The sequence below is a fragment of the Apodemus sylvaticus genome, chromosome 17 (assembly GCF_947179515.1).
Source record: "Apodemus sylvaticus chromosome 17, mApoSyl1.1, whole genome shotgun sequence".
NCBI classification, from domain to species: Eukaryota; Metazoa; Chordata; class Mammalia; order Rodentia; family Muridae; genus Apodemus; species Apodemus sylvaticus.
In genome coordinates, this window is record NC_067488.1 from 44,487,119 (window position 1) to 44,511,802 (window position 24,684).

The 24,684-nt window shown below is 55.9% G+C and overlaps 1 protein-coding gene across 1 annotated transcript; it reads left to right on the forward strand.

Moving 5' to 3' along the window:
• The first annotated feature begins 659 nt into the window (after window positions 1–659).
• On the forward strand, window positions 660–11,209 carry Rhpn1 (rhophilin Rho GTPase binding protein 1). Its single transcript, XM_052160822.1, is given in 16 exon segments — window positions 660–824; window positions 4,931–5,046; window positions 5,833–5,961; window positions 6,089–6,164; window positions 6,855–6,932; window positions 7,257–7,381; window positions 7,471–7,486; window positions 7,488–7,638; window positions 7,820–8,013; window positions 8,413–8,569; window positions 8,650–8,757; window positions 9,091–9,285; window positions 9,816–9,892; window positions 10,006–10,152; window positions 10,237–10,398; window positions 10,849–11,209. Coding segments are annotated over 16 exon segments (1,986 nt in total). The 5' UTR covers window positions 660–743; the 3' UTR covers window positions 11,023–11,209.
• The last annotated feature ends 13,475 nt before the right edge of the window (window positions 11,210–24,684 follow it).

Consider the following 24,684-nt stretch of genomic DNA (forward strand, 5'->3'; position numbering starts at 1 on the left):
TGGAATCTGAGAAGTGCTTCGCGGTAAGCCCTGCAAGGAGCTCGGGTTCTGGAAAAAGTCCAATACTCAAAACAGGAGTTCTGGGAGGCGACCCGGTTCTGAAAGCACAAGGAGGTCAAGAAGAATGTAGACTCTGGAAACAAATGCATAACCAGGTCCCGGAGGCGAGGTTTCTGGGGGCGGTTCTGGAAGCAAAGGGACCACAGCGGCGCGCTCAGCTTCACAGTGCCGGGAAGAAAGCAGGCATTGTTTAAGAATCAGCACAAGCACTTGTCTCTAACAAACCGTTTAAAAACCCCATTGTAAACATTTTTGGAGCAGTCCTGGAGGGTCCCGTTGCCGGGGTGACGAGATAAAGCCCTGAAGTCCCTGCAGAGGCTGCAGCCACTCCCGGTCGCCGCCCCCAGTTCCACTTGTCTTTTCTAACTTTCCCCGCACTCCCAGCAGCTAGCGTGGCGCATGCGTACCCTGATCAGCGAGCGGCCCTGGTTGCTAAGAGTTACCAGATCCTTGCCAGGATCCCGCCTTACTCTCACTCTGATTGGTAGTAGTTTCTATCCATCGAAGCAGTTCTCTCCTCTGATTGGACAACATCAAGTTTTGCAGGCGGGGCCCTCGCTCTGCAGCACGGGTCAGTCGGACCCTCCAGGAGGGGACAGTCCGAGCAGCACGGCTGGTCCTCCCTGGAGCGCGAGGGACCTGCTGCTCGCGGCCTCTCTGGGTCAGCGTCCGAGCGGGCGGCGATGATCCTCGAGGAGAGACCAGATGGCCAGGGCACTGGCGAGGACAGCTCTCGGCAGCAGGACGACGGCAGCATCCGCAAGGTAGGGACTGAGGAGGGGTGTGGGTCTCCAGCCCTCTGCCCCGCGCTGTGCAGTGCGGCCTTCGCGGCCTTTCCTTCCTGGGACCCACTGCCCTGAAAGCCAGTTGGGGAAACTGAGGCCCCTAGAAAAGGCCTGAGCCCGTGTTCCAGTCCGATGGGAATAACAGTGGAGCAGTCAAGGTCTAGATGCTTTCCCTGAAGCTAGGGATCCCCTTGGTTCTCAGACCCAAGAAATTGGTTCTGATGGGTGACAACCCCCACTCCCTCACCTCCACCACTAAGCCCGTCTGGAAAGCCTCCTTTCCTAACAGCGTCTTCTGGGTGCACGGCTATAAGAGCTGGTGTCCTTTAGTTGTTAGATTGTTGAGCAGACAGCAGAAACCTTCGGGACTTCCTGGGGAAGCCTGGCCACTTTCCCCGGAACATACATTCCCTCCAAAGCTCCGGCCTCTGGAGATGAGGGTGCTCGGGCTTCTAGGAATACATGGGTGGAATGGAGACTTGTTTGTTCTTTGGCTAAGGGATATTATGTTGTCTTATTCTGCTCGGGTCCGGGTATTTCCTAGGGGTCAATGAGTTTCTTAGTGTGTGTGCAGACTCTGGGGTGCTCCTGCCCATTCCCAGGGGCTGCTAAGCAGAAGCTCCTGTCACTACTGGGGGGGGGGGGGGAGTTGACGGGGAGGAGGGGTGTCTGCCATGGCGCTCTGCCCTCCTTCCTTCCTGGTGTCAGATTGTACTTTGTTGCTGGCTGATTCTACCCAGCTTGTGTGTGTGTGTGTGTGTGTGTGTGTGTGTGTGTGTGTGTGTATCAGGTGTCCTGGGGAAGTGGGAGAGGAGGGAGGCAGTGGGACTTGGACAGATCCCTCAAGGGCTCCATCCTACCTGGGCATACCTGATATTACAGTGACTAGCTGGCACTAGGGAGGGAGACAGAGACAGCCTGAAACATGTACTCCATAAACTCTTCTTCCTAGGGTGGCCATGCCTTGTAAGTGTCCTTTGGAGGGAGTGCACATTGCATTGGTTAGCTGGTCAGCGTCCCTGTGAATATTGTGGGACTCCCCTCCCCCCCCCAGCCCTGTAAAGAGCCTACCCCTACCATAATCAAAGGCTGGGAAGGCTTAGGGCTACTCTGTTCCTTCTTTCTATTCCCAGTCCTGTGTAGGGATAACTGTCCCCTCCCTTTTGCTAATCCTTGAGGACCAGCCCAGTGACCCCATGCCTTTCCTCTCTGGTCATGGCCAAGCCCCCAACAGTGTGGTCACTGTTATTGCCAAAATGTCAAAAGTGTCAAAAGTGGTGGCGCACTCTCCCAGAGTTAGACAAGAGAAGCCACCATGGAGTCCGGCCACGGTTAGATGGCCTTTGTTGACAGAGGGTGGGGAGATGGTTACACAGCATCTGTGCCCACCCTGCTGGGCACTTCCCTCAGCTCCGTGTGGAAAACTGGGCGTGGGCTATCAGCTTCCAGAATCCATCCAGCCCAGCTTATCTTGCTTTTCCACCAAAACAGGTTAGGAGGCTGGCTTGGCCTTCGTAAGCGCACCAAGGTTAAGAAAGGCAAGAACAGGCCCAGGGTCTGGGTCTGGTGAAAACTCAGAGGGGCTGCCTGCTGCATCTCCCCCAGCAGGTGGGGGAGGGGCTGGGGCTACAGGCCATCAGTGGGCTAGAGCCTTGTAGGAGGACCTTGGGGGAAAGATGTTTGTAGTTTTCCTAGTAGCTTTGAAGACAGAAGATGAGTGTGGCCTCAGTTTCCCTCCTGCACGGGCAGGGGTGGGCGCCAGGAAGAAGACAGTACCATGTGGCTCCACTCCGCCCTATGCCATCGTGTGCCAGCTACCCAGAGAGTGAGTCACCTATCTGTGGTCACCCAAGGATGACTTAATGGCCTCCTTCTTTCAGAGTGAGCCCAGGTGCCACCTCTGTGGGCACTCTTCGGTGACATGAAAGCTGGCTTCATGGTAAGGGCCTGGGGCCACAGTCAAAGTGACTGTCTCCAGGAGCTCCCTCCAAGCTGAGGTGTAAGCCTTGCTCAAACCCATACAGGGCCCCGAGGAGGCTGTTCTGTGCATGACAGTAAGCCACACTTTGAATGCATGGCCAGTATCAGCACTGCCAGGATTCACACACACACACACACACACACACACACACACATGCACACTCTGCTCAGTGTCATTTGGACTAGAGTCTTTGAGTTTCTGTGACCTCCTCCCTCCTATGTGATCACTAGTGAGGGTGTTTCCCAGGGAAAGAGCCATCTGCAAAATCTTTACCGCGAAGTCTTAGGCTGGTGGGTTAACCCTTACAGGGTAAGAACGCTGCATGGTTTGGAGGGCTTCGTGCGGCGTGCAGCATTACTGATCCCCACTTTTCGGCAGCTCATAGGCCATGGCTGAGCCTGTAGGTGGAGAGGGGGGATGTCGCAGATCACACGGGCCACTGCTCTCACGTTACACAGGAGGAGCTTGTATTCCCACTGGAGCTGGTAAAGGGACACTGGAACCGAATGCCTTGTTTACTCTGTCACAGGCCAGGTTCCCAGTGCCTGAGCAGCGTGGGCTCACGGCCCATAACTGCACGGTTCTCGGTGCCTGTGGCTACACAACTTCAAAAGCCTCGTGGGCAGAGCCCTGGAAACACGTCTCCAGGGCTACACAGGCCAGGTCCTCTTAAGGAGGGTCATCCTGGGCTTTGGTAGTAGCTCCCTGGAAAGGTGATCAGACTCCAAGTCACATCGTACTATGCGCTTAGTTGATCTCGTGAGTCCCCAGAGCATAAGACATTGATTTCAGCAAGGACCATTAGAAAGGGCTTCCTAGGAGAACTACAACATATTTTTTTTTAATTTTATGTATGTCTTAGGGTTTCTATTCCTCCACAAACATCATGACCAAGAAGCAAGTTGGGGAGGAAAGGGTTTATTCAGCTTACACTTCCACATTGCTGTTCACCAAAGGAATTCACGACTGGAACTCAAGCAGGTCAGGAAGCAGAAGCTGATGCAGAGGCCATGGAGGGATGGTTCTCTCTCTCTCTCTTTTTTTGTTTTCTCAAGACAGGGTTTCTCTGTGTAGCCCTGGCTGTCCTGGAGCTCACTCTGTAGACCAAGCTGGCCTCAGACTCAGAAATCCGCCTGTCTCTGCCTCCCAGAGTGCTGGGATTACAGGTGTGCGCCGGGAAGGAAGCAGAAGCTGATGCAGAGGCCATGGAGGGATGGTTCTTACTGGCTTGCTTCCCCTGGCTTGCTCAGCCTGCTCTCTTATAGAACCCAAGAATACCAGCCCACAAGAGAAAATGCCTCACATCTCATGGAGGCACTTCCCCAACTGAAGCTTCTTTGTGATAACTTCAGCCTGTGTCAAGCTGACACACAAAACCAGTCAGTACAATGTGCATTGGTGTTTTGCCTGTGTGTATGTCTGTGTGAGGGGGTCGGATCCCCTGGGACTGGAGTTACAGCTTTGAGTTGCCGTAGGGATGCTAGGCATTGAACCTGGGTCCTCTGGAAGAGCAACCTATGGTCTTAACCACTGAGCCACCTCTCCATCCCCTTATTTTAACTTTTTAAAGATCTTATTTTTAATTATGTATCTTTGCTTGTCTGTGTGTGGTTATTTGCGTATGAGTACAGGTGTCCTTAGAGGCCAGAGGTGCTGTATTCCCCCCTCCCTTGGAAGTAGAATTACAGAGTTGTGAGTCACCTGACATGGTTGCTGGGAACCAAACTTGGGTCCTCTGCAAGAGCAGTATGGGCTCTAACCACTGGGCAATCTCTCAAGAGCTGGGTCCAGAGCTCCATTATATCATCCTTTAAACTATGGGGTCAGTGTTAGGGGAGTGGGTTATTTGGGGAAGCCTCTGGATGTAGGGGCCAATTCCCTGGTTGGGATGAGGCTGAGCCTAGGTTTCTGTGAAGCATTGAGAAGCATCGCACCCCTGTTCCCCAGCCAGGCCTGCCTAGGCCCTTCCCTGTGACACTAGCTCGGGTTCCAGCCCACAGTAACTACTTCTTTCCCCAAGGACAGGCGGAGGTCCTCTGAGCTTGGCCGAGGCCGTGCTGATGGGGGCGCTGTAGGCATAACCACTCGCATCCTCCTCCTGCAGGGCTATGACTCCTTCGTGCAAAGCCAGCCTGGCCAGCTGCAGAGTCACAGGGCGCGGCTCCACCAGCAGATCAGCAAGGAGCTCCGGATGCGGACGGGTGCTGAAAACCTCTACAGGTGAGCAGCTGCTGCTGCCTGGCCCTGGGCAGGGTGCTGATCCTGTGACTGGTCAGAAAGAGGGACACAAGGGAAGATGGCCAGGATGTGGCTACCCTTCCGCTCTCGGTAGCCACACTACCTACTTCACCATTCAGCCTAAACCCTCACAGACAAATCAGGCCCATCCCGACCAAATCAGGATCCCGACAAATCAGGCCCATCCTCAGGCCAAATGTGCTTGGCCAGAGGACCCAAAGCCCCTTTAGGAGACTCAACAGTATCTGGTGAACCTCAGAGGCTGCTCAGAAGAGGCTGTGTATGGTAGGTGACTGGGCAAGGTTGGAGACATTGCAGATGATGGATTGTCCAATCCCGACTGCTTCCTCAGAGCACAGCAGCGGTCGGTATAATCTCAATTTCCCTTTACAACCCACACTGTACAGGAGCCCCGGGCCCATGATCCCTCAGCATCCTCCTCTTCCCTGTCATCAGAGACCTCCAGGTCTAGGTTGGTGCCCAATACAGAGACAGGGAGGGCTGGCTGTGCCCGTAGTCCAGTTGGCATCACAGCGGCACTGGAGAATGCGCTCTAAGAGGAGGCGTCCTGGAAGGGAGGGCACCTCTGAGCCAGCCTGACTTAGCTCTGTCTCCTCCCTTACTCCGGCAAGGGGAGCTAGCCTGGCACCACTCACCCCTTCGGATGGGCTCTGAAGCTCGGGTAGGGCAGGACAGAGGCTGTGAGTCTGGGTCATGGGAGGAGCTCCCTCAGGTGTGGGTCTTCTCGCCTTCCCGGGCCCCTCCCAGAGCCACCAGCAACACCTGGGTCCGAGAGACCGTCGCCTTGGAGCTGAGCTACGTCAACTCTAACCTGCAGCTGCTGAAAGAGGAGCTGACGGAACTGAGCAGCAGCGTGGACGTGGACCAGCCGGAGGGGTGTGAGATGCCAGGCGGGGCACGCACGCATGTGTGGAGGGAACACACCTGGGCGGCGGGGACCTCAGGCTAGGACCGTGGGCCACTATGGGGTAGTTAGGTCTAGAGCCCATTTTTCTGATTCTAGTGAAGGTATTACTATTCCCATGATCCCCCTGGGACTGAAGGAAACCAAGGAGTTGGACTGGGCCACACCTCTGAAGGTAAGTGCTGGCCTGTGGACTTTGAGGGGCGTGACCCTGAAGCGGGGGAGCTTAGATACTTCCTAATCCAGTCATCTCATTGAACAAATGAGGAAGCTGGGGGCAGTGGGGAGGAAGATTACGTGGAACTAAACCTGCCTTCCTGCTACCTAATTCTGGTCCCCACAGCCTGGGCTAAAGGTTATATGAAGGATTGCATTGGGGTCCTGCCCAGAATGACTATGAAGGGGCTTCATTGTTCTGGAAACTCCAGTATGACCACCAAGTTCTAGGACCCCCTTGGCACAAGGATGACACCCATCTCGTACCTTCTCTTTGAGAACAACTGGCTTCTGAGTGACCTGGAGGGGGTTCAGATCCTAGGACAGGCCATGATCCTTCTTCCAGGGCCCACAGGGCCTCGTGGGAAAGAGGCACGACTTTACGATTGAGTGTCTGAGTCTCCAAGGTGGCAATGAGCAAATATGTGTAAAGACAGTACCACAAGAACCCTGGCCCAGTTCTGTCTTAGGAACCCAAATCCTGGGGACCAGAACACCAGCAGTGTCCCAGCAGCCCCCAGGTCTCCAGCCCTTCTCCTTGGCCCCAAGTACGAAGTCAAGTCGACCTGCTCCACCACGGCCCCTCCCATTCCCAGAGCAGGCTGCCAGGCGTGGAGTGCCCCAAGGGCAATACCCATTGTTCCTCCAGGAGCTGATCTCTGAGCACTTTGGAGAGGATGGTACCTCCTATGAGGCAGAGATCCAGGAACTAGAAGACCTACGGCAGGTGAGTGGGCCACTCTCTGTCTTGTTGCTCCAGACAGAAGAGGAAGGCGGGAGAGAAGGTTGGATCCCGGTGTAGAGGTTCACATGAATCCCCTACACATTGGGAGGAAACCTGGGACTAGCCAGTGTTCGTGGAAAGACCTGTTGCTCTTGGAAGGAGCAGCGCATGCCCTCTCCTCAGATCCCCACTTGGCCTCTTATGCCAGGCTGCCTTCAAAGTCCCTAGGATGCCGTGTGCTCCTTGGGGATGATGCCCAAGGATTTCCTAGGATGGCACCATGATGGGAGGTCTTAGAACTGGGCCCAGCTGGACTCTGCCTTCTAGGCCACGAGGACTCCCAGCAGGGACGAGGCAGGCCTGGATCTGCTTGCAACCTACTATAGCCAGCTCTGTTTCCTGGATGCACGTTTCTTCAGTTCCGCCAAGAGCCCAGGGCTGCTCTTCCACTGGTAGGGGCTAGCAACAGAGGCGGAGGCCCAGGGAAGGGAGGCAGCCAGGTCCTTATGGGAACTGTACCCATCCTGACACCATGCCACAGGTACGACTCGCTCACGGGGGGTCCCGGCACAGCAGCGGGCTCTGGCCTTCGAGAAGGGCAGTGTACTGTTTAACATTGGGGCACTCCACACGCAGATCGGAGCACGGCAGGACTGCTCCTGCACCGAGGGCACCAGCCACGCCGCTGAGGCTTTCCAGAGGGCTGCTGGTAAGGGCTGTAGACCATAATAAGAGGGGTGTGGTGCCCATCTCTGCAGGAAGTAGTGTTGGTGGTCATGGCCTCCCTGTGTGGAAAACTTAGCACATAAGCCCTTCGATGTGAAGTTCTGAAGGTAGTCCTGGCGGGCATGGGGAAATCCCTGCCCGAACAAGCACTCTATCCATCCTAGGGGCCTTCAGACTCCTGAGGGAGAACTTCTCCCATGCGCCAAGCCCAGACATGAGTCCCGCCTCTCTCTCCATGCTGGAGCAGCTTATGGTTGCCCAGGCACAAGAATGCATCTTCAAGGGCCTTTGGCTGCCAGCCTCTGCCACACCTGACACCTGTCCAGATCAACTGCAGCTGGCTCAGGAAGCCACCCAGGTGAGGGCAAGGACCGCTGCCCAGAAGCCCAAAGCGGTGGCCACTCAAAGAGCGAAGAACAGAGCTCAGGGGGACAGGGACAGAGTTGGGATGGAGCCGGGTCAGGGAAGGATGGGCAGCCACAGACAGGACACCTTCACCTAGTGTTCTGTGTCATTCCCTCAAGCCAGTCACTGTCCCAGATTTCTTGAGGTCCTGAGACTAGGGCCCCAGATGCCCAGTGTGGAATCTAGAGACAGGGTGGTGGATTGTGGGGCAGAGCAGATGGAGACTGAGCCTAGGGTGCAGAGGCAGGAAACTTAAGCTGTCTACTCAGGGTTGGCTGGACTTGTCTCTTGAGCTCCATGGGCCAGCGGGGGATGGCAGAGGCTCCATTTGTACCTGCGTGCCTGTTGGTAGGTGGCAACTGAGTATGGGCTTGCACACCGGGCCATGGCCCAGCCACCTGTCCAAGACTACCTGCCTGCCTCCTGGACGAACCTGGCGCATGTCAAGGCTGAGCACTTCCGCGCCCTAGGCCACTACCACGCAGCCATGGCCCTCTGCGAAAGTTCCTGTGAGTGTGTCACCCTGCATGCCTGTGTGTACCCACAGAGGCCCTCCGCTCAGGCTCATGGCCTCTCTGATCCCTAGCAGCAGCCAAGGGTGAACTCGCAAGGCAGGAGCACATCGTCCAGCCCTCAACTACCTGTGAGCCCCAAGGTCTCACCCTGCCACAGCACCCAGAAGAACGCAGGAAGCTTGGTGAGGCATCACAGGCAGGGCCCTGGGCTAAACATGCCATGGCCCCCATAGTCACTCGGCGACTGACATGCCTGGGTTGGTGGGAACTGCTGAGAACGGGGTTGTTAAACTGGGCAGCTGGGGACATCACTGGGGACAGCCCTTTCTTCCCCTGGCTCTACTGTTTGGCCTGGCAGAACTTTCCTAATCTGGCCAGCACTGTCCGAGCCTGTCACCCTCCTAAGACAGAGGGTCTGGAAGCCAGCCTGGAAGGGCCAGCTTGCATGCACGGTGTGTGTGTGTGTGTGTGTGTGTGTGTGTGTGTGTGTGTGACAGTGCCATGCCTGTGCACAGCCAAGGCCCACCTGAAGCGTGCCATCCTGGGCCAGGAGGAGGCGCTGCGGCTTCACACCTTGTGCAGAGTCCTGCGCAAGGTGGACCTGCTGCAGGTTGTGGTGACTCAGGCACTGCGGCGCTCCCTGGCCAAGTACTCGGAGCTCGAGCGCGAGGATGACTTCTTCGAGGCTACGGAGGCCCCCGATATCCAACGTGAGCATCTAGGGCCCTTTGGGATGCGTATGCCAGTCAGCGGGCCAAGTGGAGCCCTGCAGCTACAGCTGAGAAGCAGTCAGTAAGCCCGGTGTGGTAGCATGTATCTATGATCCCAGCCTAGCACTAGGGACCCTGAATCAAGAGGACGGAGTTGGAGGTCAGCCTGGGTCCCACAGTGAAGCCCTCTTTGGGTGGGTGGGAGGCAGGCTGTGTTGAGGAGTGGACCCTGTGAGGAGATCAGGCCAGCATCCGCTGCCATCTCCTTCCCTACTTGACTCTTGCAAGCCAAGAGCGGACAGAGGCACAGTGCCAGCTGAGGCTTCCAAGTGGATTCCTGGGAGCCTCTACATATATTCAGGGAAATATTGCAGCCCCAGCTGTCAGTAGGACCCAGGACAGTCCCCTATGCAGTTGCAGGCCACGCCCTCCTTGATGCTGAGTCAAATCCCACTAGTGGAACTCTGGTTCTGGGAGGGCCAAGGGCCTGGGGTTCAGCTCCAATTTTCCTTTCCCTCCTGCCTGGACAGCCAAGACTCACCAGGCCCCAGAGGTGAGAATGCCTAGCCTGTCTCAAGTGAAGGTGACCGACCTCTTCCATCGGCTGGTGAGCAGGCCAGTTCCCCCTACCTGTCCTGTGTGGGCTAAGGTGGGGTGCCAGACAAGCCAGGGCTCTGTGACCGCCACTCAGCCAGCTCTCCACCGCTTGCCTCCTCCCAGGGGCCCCTGTCTGTGTTCTCAACCAAGAATCGATGGCAGTTGGTAGGGCCGGTGCACATGACCCGAGGAGAGGGAGGCTTTGGGTTCACACTGCGCGGAGACTCACCTGTCCTCATCGCTGCTGTCGTCCCTGGGGGTCAGGCTGAGGTAAAGGCCCTCTAGCCCCTGATGCTGGGGTCCTAGACGACCGTAATGTGCTGCCACCACCTCCCTGATCCACATTCCCCGTAGTCTGCTGGCCTGAAGGAGGGCGACTACATCGTGTCCGTGAACGGGCAGCCATGCAAGTGGTGGAAGCACCTGGAGGTGGTGACACAGCTGAGGAACATGGGCGAGGAAGGCGTGAGCCTGCAGGTCGTGTCCTTGCTGCCCAGCCCTGAACCACGTGGCACGGTGAGTGCTTGGCCTGGGAAAAGATCCCCAACCCTCAGTCCAGCCCTGGTCGTCTGCCCACCCCCCACTCTTCCCCAGGTACTCAGAGAGAAGGTGGCCAGGTAGCCTTCACTTGGGGTGGCTTTCTGGGCAATGGATACCTCTGACCGTGCCTCCATAGTATGGCTACCGTCCTGCTCCAGATGAAGCCCCCAGAACCACCTCAGTGGGATTTTGTCCCCAGAGTAGAGGATTCTAAACCAGGCTATCCCAGAGGTCACATCTGTCCAGCATGACCACTCCAGAGTTGAGTGGCAAGCAGCAAACCAGGAGCCTCACGGCCACGTCAGATGGCCCTAACATGTCCCGAACACACCTGTTGCTCCTGGAGAGCTCTGATCTCTTCTCAGGGTGGCCACCGATCAGGCGGACAGTGACTGCTGACCACATCCATCTCTGTCCTGGCTGCAGGGACCCCGACGGCCAGCACTGATGTGGAACCAGAAAGAGTGTGGCTTTGACACACCGATGCCTGCACGTCCCCGCCCCTGGCCCATCCTTGGCTGGAGCCGCAAGAACAAACAAAGCAAGACTGGGAGCCACCCTGACCCTTGCACCAACAGAAACTGTGTCACCTGCCCCTGAGCTGACCCCCTGTGCCCCCGTGTGCTCAGGGTGGCTGGGGGGCGGGCATACTCCCATGTATATCACCCTGTAACCAGCTCCAGTTAGCCAGGTGTGCCGAGTGGATTCTGTCCTCTACTCTGGGGGGCTATCAGGCTGCCCCCAAGGCTGCCCCCATCTTGCTTAGAGATGTCTATTAAAAATGCTGGTCAGATGAGGTGGGTCTGAGTCAGGAACTGGAGCCGTGGCTACTTTACCCCACCAGAGATAGGTCTCAGTGTAATCCAGATGTAGCGTCCCTCCGTAGAGGGTAGCACAGCTGCTGCTATTCCTTACAGCAGGCCTCTTGGCCCCTGCCATGCCCCATCTACTCTGCGGCTGCCTGGATCTATCCTCAAGTCCATTTGCTCTGGGCATGTACCCTTATGGCCTTACCCTGGTTCTGCCTGCTTCATAACAGCCCTTCTGGTCACCAGCCTCCTTTGCAGTGAGTCAGTTTCTCTGTGTACAAGATCCCAGCAAAGACATGTTATCTCCAGTCCCCTTATACTCCTCTAAATTTCAGGCCACCCTGTTGCCCATTCCACCTGCTCCCATGCAGGTCCTGACAGGTTCCTCAGAAGGGTGAGCTCAGGACCTGGACTCCAAGAGGGACGGGATGAGGGCACCACGTGAGAAGCATTCCTGAACTGTGCATGGCTGAAGCCATGAAGATGCTGGGTCTCAAAGGCCAGGCCCTGGAAGGTTCGGGATGGAAACAGAAACCCTCGGCCGTAGTCCCCCGAAACAAAACAAATCAGATGGGGAACTTGCTCTCTCTGACCACCAGGGGGCGGCTGTCGTCCATTCACGCAGCCCTAGGAGGCTGCAGCTCTTCCATCCCCGACGAATCTGAGACCCTGAGGAAGGCACAGGAAAGAGAAGAGGCCAGCTCTGTAGTCAGCAGCCCTCCTCTCCCCACTACACACCCTTTCATCCTCCAGCCTCTGCCCAGGGTCTCCCAGGTGAGAGCACCCGAGCCTATGCTCCAGGTCTGCCTACACAGTCCAGGGTTCTGCCGCCTGCCACCCGGTGCAGACCTCAGTGTCAAGGTCCGGTGGGTGTGAATGCAGGGTAAGCGCTGGAGTCCTTAAGATCCAGGTACAGCTTTCTTCTGACGCAGGACTTCTGACGCAGGAGAGGCTCCCAGGGGATGAGGTGTGTCCCTCATCACTCACCTGCCTCCTGGGACAATCTCCAACTCAGCAGAATGGCCAAGGCTCCGCAACACTTGCTAATTCTATTAATAAAACTGTGTGTCAAGGAAGCCATTACATGATAATCAGGGATGACAGGGTGGGCAGACCTTGTGGAGGACAGTGAGTGCAGGACACAGCACACACACACACACCTTGGGTGATCTGTCAAGATGAAGACTGGAACTGCCCCTCACCTTCTGCACAGTGAGTGGCTAGGCTCCCAGGGCCTGCCTACACCCTCTCTGCTAACCTTTCCACGTCTGGGCCTTCGCTCCCGGGCCCTGAGCTCTCTACCTTAACTCTTAAGTACCTGGCTCAAAAGTTTCACCACTTCAGGGCCCTAGCCTCTCTTAAGGCCATTCCTGTTCTGTAGTGACTCCTCCCAGAAGGAAGACAGAGGTCCTAAACTCGGGCCCAGCTGTCAAGGTGAGAAAGCTCCCAAGACCAGGTAGAGTCTAGAAATCTGTGTGGGCTAGGACTGAGTGGCCGGGGAAGCCCTACCTCACCCTCTGGGTGAACTTTTTTTTAGACAAGAAAATCGGTGTATGTAACACACGCCAGCATGCTGGGGGTACTGGCCCTGACCTTAACAACACACTGCTACGCTAATGGGCCAGCTGATGGGCACCCCACCAAGAATGCAAGCAATCCTGGATCTGGCCCATCTACCCTGGCATACCTCTTCCTACCACCCTGCCCCGCACAGTTCCCCAAACCTTCCTACCTAGCTGGCATCTTCTCAGCCTTTAGAGTCAACGGCCCCTCCTTGAGCTGTTTCTGCTTGGCCACTCCCCTGCTCTAGGCTACAACGCCTTCTGGCTCCGTGACATAATGCTTACTCCTGCGGATCTCAGGTGGACCCTTGGGTCACGAACAAGGATCGGGCCAGCTGGTTAGTGAGGGCCCCGAGTACCTGAAGAAGACATGCGACATATGTCACACACACGTGCTGCCTGAGACAGGGACCTGCCTGTGTCCTCACAGCCGGTGGCAGAGCCAGGGTCTGGAGCCAGCAGGGAGAACACAAGGCTCATAGAAGTGGGGTGCCCGTGTGCACTCGCCACGCATACAACCCCAGGCAGCTCACACCATGGAGGGGTGCTTCATTTTCTGAGGGCTCCCTGGGCAGGAGGCTGAGGCGTGCGTGTGTATGCTGTGATTCCTTTCTGCTTTGCCAACAAAATCTGCCGAGAGGGGAAAAGGCAAACTCTGTTTTGCTTGAATCAGCAGCGAGAGGCCTGGAGATTAATGTGGGAGAGGGAGGCGCAGAAGAGAGAGTGGGGGTGGGGATGGCGTGAGGGCGGGGTGCATTGGAGTGGGGAGTTGTGATGGATAGTCAAATAGAGATGGCCAGGTGGAAGGATCCTGCTACCTGCCTAGCCTCAGTCAGCCTCAGGGGCCTCTGGGCTACCATCTTCTAGGCCCCTCCTTTTGCATGCGTGTTTTGGGCCTGAGGCCCAGCCCAAAGCCTCGGCCTACCACTCACACCCCCATGCCCATCAATATTTTATTTTGTTCATTGTTCCCACTGGACAGGGATTTGTGAGTTCAGCTGCAGACATGGGAGAAATCAGTGTACCAACCTCCCACGCCAGGGGGGTGGGTCCCTGAACTCCTTTTGTCCCTGAGTAAATTTAACACTCCACAGTTGGGGTGTTCCGGGAAGAGGGGTGAAGATGAAAGCCTAACTTGTGTCCTGCCTGATGGGACACCTGAGTCAGGAGCCCATAGTAGAGGGAGTGGCTTGGGGTAGAGAGAGGCAACTGAGGCAGGGGCTTGGCCAAAGGGGACGAAGCCACTTGGAGCTGTGACCCACGGGAGAAGAAATGATGGCCAAGCCAGAACGAGGCACAGAGTTACAGAGGCTCAGCTGCATGTGCCTCCATTTCTCAGAATAAGGAAGAGAGGGTGACGAAGGCCCGCCGCTAGCCTTAGAGGAGCTCGACCACTCCAGATCACACTAGCCTGGCTACAAAGCCAATGTTAGGCCTCCGGAAAGCCACAGACGGAGAGCAGCCGTCACTGCAGCCTGCCACGGTTCTCCACCAAGAACACAGACAGACCCACATCTCCGGTGGGTGGGGCAACAAAACTCTTGCCTCCCTGGCTCCTGTATGGGTAGAGAGGTTCTTGGCCCTGAGAGCAAAGGACACTAGGCAGGCCCACCAAGGACTCTGCTCTGGCTCAAGAAAATGTGGTATGGGCCACTATTCCCATACAGGCCACTGAGGCTCCAGTCGCGCTATGTCCTAAAGTTCTTCCCTTAGCTCTGAGGAGGTGCATGGGCTGTGGCTATAGCCCAGCACCTCACCCTGAATCAATGTCCTCAGCATACTGCTCTCCTGTATCAGGTAGAACATGGCCAGAGAGGCCCCAACCCTGGCCCTCCTGAGGCTCAGGTCCCATTCTCCCCTACAGGCTGTGGTAAGGATCTTCCCAAATCCCCTGCCCCCAAAGGCCCCAGAACTGCTCTGCTAGGCAAGCACCCCCTTCACTCCCCGCTTCCGTATTCCCGACTTCCCAACCCTCACACTCCCCTTCTCCCCCTCTCTTCTCTCTCCTGATCTTCTCTCTCCTCCTCCCTTCTCTTCCCCCAACAGCTTTTCACCCCATCTCCATCCCCACCAACACAGGTCCGCTCCACCGCCCAACCTCCATCACCCCTTTCAACCATGGCTTATGTCAAAATCGCCTTCCCTGCCGCCATCATTGAAGTCCCCTGGCACTGCCGCTGTGCTAATTCATTTCTGTCAATTTGACACAGATTAGAGCCACCTGGGGGAAAGGACCCTCAGGGAGGAGCTGCCTCCATCAGATGTGCCCGTGGGCAAGTCTGTGGGGCATTTTCTTGATGGATGATTGATGTGGGAACGCCTAGCTCACTGTGGGCAGTGCCATCCCTGGGCAGGCGGTCCTGGGTAGTATAAAGCAGGCTGAGCAGGCCATGCAGAGCAAACCAGGAAGCAATAGTCTTCCTTCTCCCTGGCGTCTGTCTGCCTGACCTTACCCGCTATCCCTGGCATCAACACCTTGTTGTCTTCTTCACCATCTCTGATACTTAAGTGTCCAGTCTGGGCCTAGGCAGCCATGAGGCTGTGACTCCAGGAAATGGGGTAGCGTTAGGGATGGGGGACAGTCCTAGCAGGACTTCATGCCTGTGGACATCAAGTTAATGAAGTAGATGCTAAATGTATTCTTTGACAGAAAGGCCAGTGTCACTGGAAGCCATCTGTAGAGAAGAAGGAAGGACAGTCTAGAAAACCCCAGGGTGGAGTCTGGGAGCATGTAGAGGAGGAAGTCAGGTAGGCTGGAAAATGAGGAGATAGCTCTGGTGAGCCCAGGCTAGCCCAGCTGCTGATGATGGCAAGAGCTGGATGCAGAGCCTTGGTTAGGACTAAAATGGCAGCCCCCTGCTGTGGGAATCAGACTGGATCATGAACCGTAGGCTGGGGCTGTAGGGAGCTGAGCAAAAGGCCTCACACATCTGAGGTCCCATCCTTCTCAGAGCTTGCCTGTCACCCCAGAAGCCCTAAGAGGCCTGTGGCCGAGGCCTACCCCACGGAGAGGGTCCACAGCAGCCTGGACTGGCTACTGCTCTGTGTGTCTGTCCACCTCGGGGTGGCCCAGGCTCTGTGCCCATGCATAATGCAGTATTTACCTGGGGGGTGATTGGCAGCTGCTCTGACGTCCCCTCCCCCCCACAGCCCCAGACGTTGAGCCAGACGTGCATTAAGGCGGGAGTGACTTATCGAGCTGTCAGAGGGAGCGTTTTAAGACAGAATTATAGGGGAGAGGAAAAAGATTTTTACCAAATTAATGAAAAATCAATCTGGCCTCAAAAATCCATTAGCCTTCATAATGCGCCTGTTCCAGGCTGAGCCTCACAGCCCGGGATCGGCTGTTAAATACCGCAGTGGCTCCCCCGCGGCCCACCATTCATTATAAGCGGGCAGTGTTTACTTCTGAGAGTGACACCTGCCCCTGTTGTCAGCCCAGAGCTCCTGGCTCCATGACCCCCCAGGAGGCCCCAGGCCTGGACCCCCCATCCGGGAAGTGAGCCATTGGCTCCCTGGCACACAGCCAGATGGGCAGGACCAACCTGGGAAGCCACGGGGTGAAAGGGCAGTCCTCTGTGAATGGTAGTTCTGCGTTGCTGGTGGCAAATAGTGGTGTCTGTGAGGAGAAAGTGCCCATGAGGACAAAGTGTCCTCACTTTGGGTCATGGGATGAGGTCACCAAGGAGGTTAAGTGACCACGGAGTGAGGTGATCATGGGGTAAACTGGGAGACCACTGAGCAAGGCGACTGTTATAAGGGTGAAGTGATCATGAGGTGACCACGGCAGGAGTTGACTCTGAGGAAAGATGAGCACATGGATAAGGGACTCTGAGAGTGGTCACAGGAGCATCACCAGGGCCATGGTACCTGTCAGGATGTTGCTGTGCAAAGACAGAGTGGGTGATGGCCAAGACTGGTGATCACTAGCTAGTAACTGTCATACAACACTGAAAGATATTAATGGGAGAAGGTCATTGGACCATAAAGGTGACCACAGGGTGGCTAGGCACCCTGAGAAGCTGGGCAGCTCTTGCTTGGGGACAAACTACTTACAAAAGCAGGTGTCTTTCCTGTCCCTTTTTGTGCAAACAGGAGGACAGTTGGGACCCAGGGACCCATACCTAGACTATACGAGAGATGGGCAATCCAGGGAGGCCAGCAAGAGGACTGTGGAAGTTAGAAAGGCCCAGGGTGGCTGAGGGAGGGGCCTAAAACAGCCAAAGGAGACTACGGAAGCCTTAGGGATGCTGGGGATGGCAGAAAGGCCAAGGAGGCAGATGGAGGCTGGGAGGCCAGAGACACATAGGACAAGTTTGCATGCTGAAGAGACCAGAGGCCAAAGGACCTGTTCAACAGGAGATCTAAGGAGGCCCACAGACAGGCTTGCCTGGGTTGGGGTGAAGGCTTCTTTCCCCTCATCCACATTTTGAGCCACCTGTTGGGCCAGGCTGAAACCGGATGTCTGAGATTGCTCTGTGCCCTATATCAGGCAGGTATGTTGCTAAGAGACTGGATGGATTTTTCTCATTAAATTGACAAAACCCTCCTTTCCCAGTCTGTGACACCTGCCTATGGAATACTGTCTTGAGACGCTCACTGCCATCGTAACAGCAGCCCTGGGACCCTAGAAGGAAGGCAGAGCAGACACCTACACTGGTTTTCTTCGGGGTCCCCCTTGGGCATGGCCTTGAGCAAGGAGGGCAACGTTTCTGGGAGAAGCCATGATGACAAAACTTATCTGGCATTCAGTGTCCCTCAAGAGCCGGGTGGGCCACACATCCCCAAGCCCTGCCCCTCACGGTCCCCTCGACTAACTCTGCACTGACAGAGGTCACATGGCCTCCAGACCATACTGTGTAAATAAATCAACATTCCAGAAAACCCAGCTCCCAAAGCTGCCAAAGGAATTGTCCAGTTTCTTGTCTCACTCCATCACTTTAGCACAGAGTCCCCAAGTGTGGGAGATGTGTCATGCGGTGTCAAGTACCCACCGGGGCTTAGTCCTGGCTCCTGACCCTAAAAGCAGGTGGGTTGGTGATAGCCTATCAGGAGAAGCCAGCCACCTGCTCACTCCTCACCAAGTGCCCCCTGGAGCCAGACTGCCTGCCAAGGTCTTTTAGATTAAATCCCAATTCATTAGTGGTGGAGGTTGAACAGGAAGTGTGGGCAGCCCAAGGCCCCGCCTGCAGTCTAGAGACACTCCACAGGCTGTCAGAGCCCACCAAGAGAACCAGCTTCCCACTATTGATCTGTGGTCATGCACACCAGCTGCAAGTCATGCAGACAGACAGACAGACAGACAGATGGATGGACGGAGGGCTGGAGTAGCCCCACCTAAGCATGGGCCCATTCTGAAGGTTGCCCAGGGCCAGTAGCAGCATCCAAGTCACCATGGAGGAAGTTCCTCACTTCTGGCACATCTGCTGTCCTGCCTGTCAGGGTCTCCTCTTACATCTCCCCCATGTCTGTCCCCATGTCAAGAGGGCATTTGGGGGCCCCGTCCCCCTCTCTGTGCCCATGCCTGCTACCCTCTCTGGCCTATGAATCTCACACCACTTGTGGTTATCCTGCCACCCTTGTTAACATCGTGGTCTCTACAGGAGAGTCTGTGTCCTGGGTACCCGAAACCAACCAAATCAGCAAGGCAGCCACAGCCCAGTTGCTAGGGATGGAGCTGAGGGCCAGGTATCCTCTTGGGTAGGTGCCTTTGGAGCAGTAGCTTAAGCCTTGGGAAGCGTCACACACTCGTGATGGAGAAACAGTCCTGCTCCCATGACCGCATCCGAACGGACTAAACCCCAAGAGCCCAATCCAGCCTGCGTCTGTTCATTCAATCAATAGCCAAGCACATCCTGTGCACAGCGGATCTGCTGACCCAGGCCGGGCCTGTTCCCTCCTGCTCTCCTCATCAATAGCAGATCATCCGGACCCCTGCTGGTCTCAGCTCTTTGGGGAGAGGCAATGCTGACCAGTGCTGACCTGGCCCCATAGCCACAGCAGGGCACCATCCTGACAAGGAGGCCAGACAATCTGTTGGTGGCATCCAGGCCTATCCCATCCTGCTGTCTCCTCTGAGGACCCAGGTCCCACCGAAGTGGACTCATGAAGTCAGTGTAGGACTTGCACCAGACTCTACTCCAGAACTCTCATACAGAACCAGGGCCCTGACCTGAACTCAAAGACTTTGCCTGTCAGGTGTCATGGCTAGGATGACTTCCCAGGTTGCAGGACTGGATCCTGTTGCTAGGAAACTAGATGCCTGAGAGTCTGGGGGAGGCAGTTCCAAAGACCATGTCCACCCCCTCTGCTTCAGCAACATCTGGCCTTGATTTCCTTACAGGCAGTGGTCAGGGCAAAACAGACACAGGCCAAAAGAGCACAGATTCCAAGTATGCGCCTCTGTGTCTTACAATGCACATGATCTCCGCTCACTTGACCCAAGTCTTTCCTCACCACGGAACAGCTCGGCCCAGTGGTTCCCTTGGCAAGCATTCCATCCCGAAGGACCAGAAAGTAACATGGACAACGACAGCACCTGCTACTGGGTGCTCAGGCACTAGGACACAATAACCCAAAGTGGGAAAGAAGAGGGTTTTGAAGAATGCTCAGGAGTTCCCCCAGGCAGGTTGCAAAGGCTTTAGGAGCAGCGTGTGGGTAGGCCGGAAGAGGAAGAGGCAGTTCGGCTGATGCAAAAGAGGCTCTATGAACAAAACATCACCTGGCTGTTGCAAGGAAGTGGTTAGAGGGACAGAGGGGAGGTGCTTGGGGCTCTGATCTACTTCTCAAGTCCTGGGTTAGACTTGGGCCCCGCTTCTAGCACCCAAAGAGGCCGGGAGAGCTGCCAGGATCACACAGCATATGGAATCCGGCCCGGTTTGACCCTTTGACCTCCTGGAAATGTTCAGGACAGTTGGTGGCATCGGCATGACGGCAGCCCCCACCCTCCCACCACCAGCATTTATCCCCTGTCCCCAAACTGTCCCTGTCAGGAGCGGGGACTCTGTGTCATTTACCTTGGAGAGTCTATAAGTTGCCTCCTGTTCCCCAATTCATGACTGACTTGACTGGGGCCTGGGACTTGCCTGTTCTTGGTACTGAGCTTTATAAATATTCTTAAAGAGGAGGATCAATCAATTACCCCGGCCTTGCCGGTTTGTTTGGTTTTTTTTTTCCTGACCAGCACAAGCAGCTCCATACACCTCAGAAGAGCCTCCTGGCCGATCAATGGTGAGTGGGCAGCCCTCTGAATCCTCTGGGCTGGCGGCGCCCGTCTCCTCCTCAGTGGCAGCCTGCCCTCTGCCCCTGCCAGCTCAGCACCCTTCGCTCAGTGTTCTGGGGAGCCTGGAGATGCAGCAATCCCGGGCAGGAAGGACAAAATGGCTCCTTTAACTCAGCCATGATCCCAGTCCCATCAGCGCTCTGTCTTCTGCCATCACCTTCCAAGGATCCTGAGGCACCATGAAGATTGAGGACCGCAGTGTCCCAGTGATCCTGCTGGCCTGGCCTGTTCCCTCCCACCTGGTGGCGTTTTCAAGTTCTCTTCAGACTGGGCACAAGCAAGGGAAGCAGGGACTAAATCCCACACTGCCACCGTGAAGCACCCTTCCCACAGGTAGATTGTCCCCCATGCCCAGCACTGCTTTATTCTCTTGTAAGTGGCTCTCTGAGTGACAATGGCATGTCCCCCTAGCCCTGCTCTGCCCACAAGACTCCTAAGTCAGGCCTGGGATAATTACCCTCCATGGAACTACACAGCGCGTCCACTGCAGGCTCCTCCATCATTGCCTCTTCAACTTCTAGGGCTCTGGGTTGGGTAGCAGGACCCCACCCAGGCTGGAACTGGACCTCCACAGCCTACTAGAAAATACTCCAAAGTTCCCTCCCAGCCATTTTCAGCAAAGGTCAGTGATGGTAAGCTGAGTGTCACCAGGGCCATCTCCACTGTCGCCTCCAGCCTCCCAGCTTCCCGCGCTGGCTCTCTGACACACTGATGGCACCTCCCTAGTTGAGCACCCCCTTCTCCTGCATCTCCTCTAGTGCCTTCTGTCAGAGGGACCCCCAGAATGCCCCCCAGGGTAGCCCTCAGCAGCGTGTATCCCCGAGGCTCTGAGGGGAGGTGTCTCTCACATGGCAGGGCAGAGGAGCCCTCATCTAGAAGGAAAGGAGCTAAGAGGCCAAAGTGAAGCTGGAGAGCGCGGCTCTGGGGGGAGCTCGGGGGAAGTGAGAGCAGAAGCGCTGTGTCCAGCACAGATTGATGTCTCTGGCGGCCGGCAGCCCAGAATGTTTTTAATGGTCCCTAAAGCCCTCGGTCAGCCAGCGCTGAGCTCAGCAATTGCTTTGGCCAGTCAGTAGGGCGTGAGCCACTGGAAGCCCACCTCAGGCCCCAGCCCCCACCCAGTTGCCTCCGTCCATGCTGGGGATCCTGGAAATGCCCCCCGCCCCCACCCAGGAACCACGGAAATGGACACAGCCCTCTCCTGGACTTCCTTAGACTCACGTAATGATGCCTGAGTTTGGGGTTCCAACCCTTGGAGACTTTCTGGGGGCGGACATGGAGAGGTAGCTTCTACTGAATCCCACCCCATTTGTCACAGGCCCATTAGGTGCTGACAGCTACTTCCCATCTGGACAGTCAGGCCAGGCCAGGCCCCGCCCCCAGTGCCCATTCATCATGGGTTCTCCACCTTGCTCTGCACTGGGAACATCTGAGGGCAGCTTTCCCACAGGGGAAGCCAGAAGGGGGAGTCGGATCCTCATTCTGAAGCAGGGACAGTAGCTTGCAAGCTTACTGCATGCACCGCCATCCCTACCTGGAAAAAGACCACAACCTATGGGCAACTGCCTGTGTCACAGGCGGCCTGTCTAATGAGTGCACCTCCCACACCTCACGGCCCATCCAGGGTCTCCGCTTTCCTAAGACCTAGACACAGGGCATGGGAGGCCATGTCCTGAGTACAGCCAGTCGTGGGTACCAGAAGATAGCCAGCAGGCCATCTTGTAGACTCCCTCGGGGTGTTCTCTGAACCCCTGGCTCGCTGTCCAGGCTCTGGGGCCTTCCAAGAACTTTCTCTGAGCCTTCGTGAGTAGCTGGTAACCCCTTTGCTCCTCTTGAGGTGTGAGGCAGCTCTGAATGCAGGATACTGCCTGGCCTGGTTCGGCAGCTGTCCAAGGTCCAGGCCTACACACAAGCCACGGTTGTTTATAGATGCACTTTATAATTTTAGAAGGTTTTCTGGGGAGGTACCACATCAACCCAGGTCCCAGATATACCAAAGGTCACACTGCAGAGGGCAGAGCAGTGCTCTGGGCCGCCGCCCAGGCCACTCCAAGTAAGCAGCACCTCCAGCCTCAGTTTCGTTACTTTTCTGGTTGCTGTGATACAGCACCACGTCAAGGCAACTTAAAAAAAGACAGTTGTGTGTTGGGTGGCGGGGCCTCACACCTTTAATCCCAGCACTGGGGAGGCAGAGACAGGCAAATCTCTGTGAGGTCAAAGCCAGAGTTCTGGTCTACAGAGTGAGTACCAGATCCGCTAAGGTGACACAAAGAAACCCTGCCGCAAACAAACAAGCACTTAATTTGAGGCATAAGGTTGCAGAGGGTCGGAGGCAGGAGCAGCTGGGCAGCCACATCTTGATCCATAAGTTGCAGGCAGAGAAAGAGACAATGGGAACGGTAGGAGTCTTTTGAAACCTCAAAGCCCACCCCCAGTGACACACCTCCTCCAACAAGGCCACACCTCCTAATCCTTCCCAAACAGTCCCACCAGCTGCAGACCAAGTATTCAATTATAGGAGCCTGTGGGGGACATTCTCATTCAAAGAAGGCTTCTCACAAGGCTTCTCCATGGAAAACACAGGGGCCATAGGGTTACCTGAGGGTATTGAACATGCCAGGATTCTTCGTGAGTCTGAGTCTTACTTCAGAAAGTGGGGGTGACCAGTACAGGCTGGATAAGTCTACTCTCCACACTAGGGCCTCCAGAAAACATAGACACTCCAAAACATGTGTTTCTATAGCAGTGAACTCTTCATCAGCTAAACATATCAAGTAACATCAGGGGTGAAGGAAGCAGGGAGATACACTGAGGCTGGGGGGTGGGGGGCGCAGTAGTACTCCTGGTTCCCTTCGTGCTTCTGCATGAGGGGGGCAGATGCCTGCCTCAGAGCACACTTACTGGGGGAGAGAGTTGCATTGTCTTCTCACAGGAGTGTGTTAGAAAGCTGAGAGACTCCTAGAGATGCTCCCTCCCTCAGACTTCCATATTTCAGCTTCCCACTTTCCCAGGCCCACCCCCACAGCCTGGATTAATTTGGGAAGGACAATGTTTATATTAACCGTTCATTTATCGACGTCTGCTTGCCGGGTCAATGGCCAAATTTATTGTCTCACAAGATGGGCCGTATCGAGCCGAGCAGCCTCCTCCCTCCCCCCCGACAGCCTAGGGTGGAAAGACATTGTCAATATGAAGTCCACTGACCTTGGGCCTACTAGTCTCTGCTGGGAACTGGGGAAGGAGAAAGGGGAGCTGGCCGCAGGATCACGCCTGCATCCACACACCCACGGTGGATCCTTATAGCTCAGGTGTCACTGACCCAGGCAAGGACAAGACGGAGAAGTTGGGTCAGAGAGTCAGTTAGCCAAGCACACACAAGGTGCCTGCCATGCGCAGCCCAGGCTACCAATAGGAAGGAGGAGGCAGTCGCCGATGGTCAGCTGGTGCGGAAGTCAGGGTGGAGCAGTAGTGTTATCAGAAGAGGTTCCAGGAGCTCTCCTCGGGTGAGAAGCTAAGCTCTGAGGAGGACAGGAGGACAGGAGCTGGTGTCGGCATCCTGCAGGCGACTCCAATCTCAGGCCTGTGAGCATTAGGCTCTCCTGCCCGTCCTCTCACCTGGTTATCTCATCCTTTCAGTCAACAGTGGACATACTATGTACGAAGCTCTGAGGATAGCTATTGGCTAGCAAAGGGCTCCTGCCTTCTGGAACAGCCCAATGCTGGAGTGCAGGCTGCAAGGCTGGGGTGCAGGCTGCAAGGCTGGGGTGCAGGCTGGGTGGGGTGGTTTGGTCAGAAGCAGAGGAGCTTATAGATATGGTGAAGAGTGTCCGCCTAGCGACCTGCACATATAAAAGTCCTGAGACAGGCACTGTGGGCAGCAGGGTGATCTGGAACCTATGAGAGACAAGCACAGGACCAGCCAGGGGGACTGTGGGACTGTGGGACTGTGGGACTGTGGAACATACTAGTTAGAGAATGGTGGGGGAGGGGCAGGGGAGTGCTCTGCACAGGTTGGGAATGGTATGTTCTGGTGTCTTTTCTTTGTGGTGTCTCTTATTTGTTTGTTTGTTTGTCACCTTGTATCTCTGAATGACCTAAGTCTAGCTAAAGACCAGGCTGGCCTTGAACTCACAAAGAACCACATGCCTCTGCCCCCAATGCCTTTTATTGGCATTAAAGTGTGCAGCCAGCACTGCCCAATTCTGGTGTCTTATAAAGGTGTCGTGTGTAGGGTGTGACTGGAGAGGGTCAGGACCAGAGATCACACAGGGTGGACTTGTGCTGTGCCTCCTACCGATTGCCCACCAAGATCAGGGCTCCTCCCTCTCGCTACCTTCCTCTCTGCCCTTAGTTTTCTAGGCTGTGTTTCACCGCACGGCCACTAGACGGCGCACGGAGCCCAGGTAGGTAACAGCTCTGTGGCTGCCAGGAGGCTAGTCAAAGGGCTCATTTGTCCACAGGCTCATCGATGGCTTAGGACGGCAGCGATGTTGATTGAGATGCCACACTTGAGTTAGAATCTCCACAAATGGTGATGAGCATCGATCAGCTCATCAGGAAACTGGCCCTGGCGACGGAGAGGGGAGGGGAGAATAGGAAGGAGAGCGGGGAA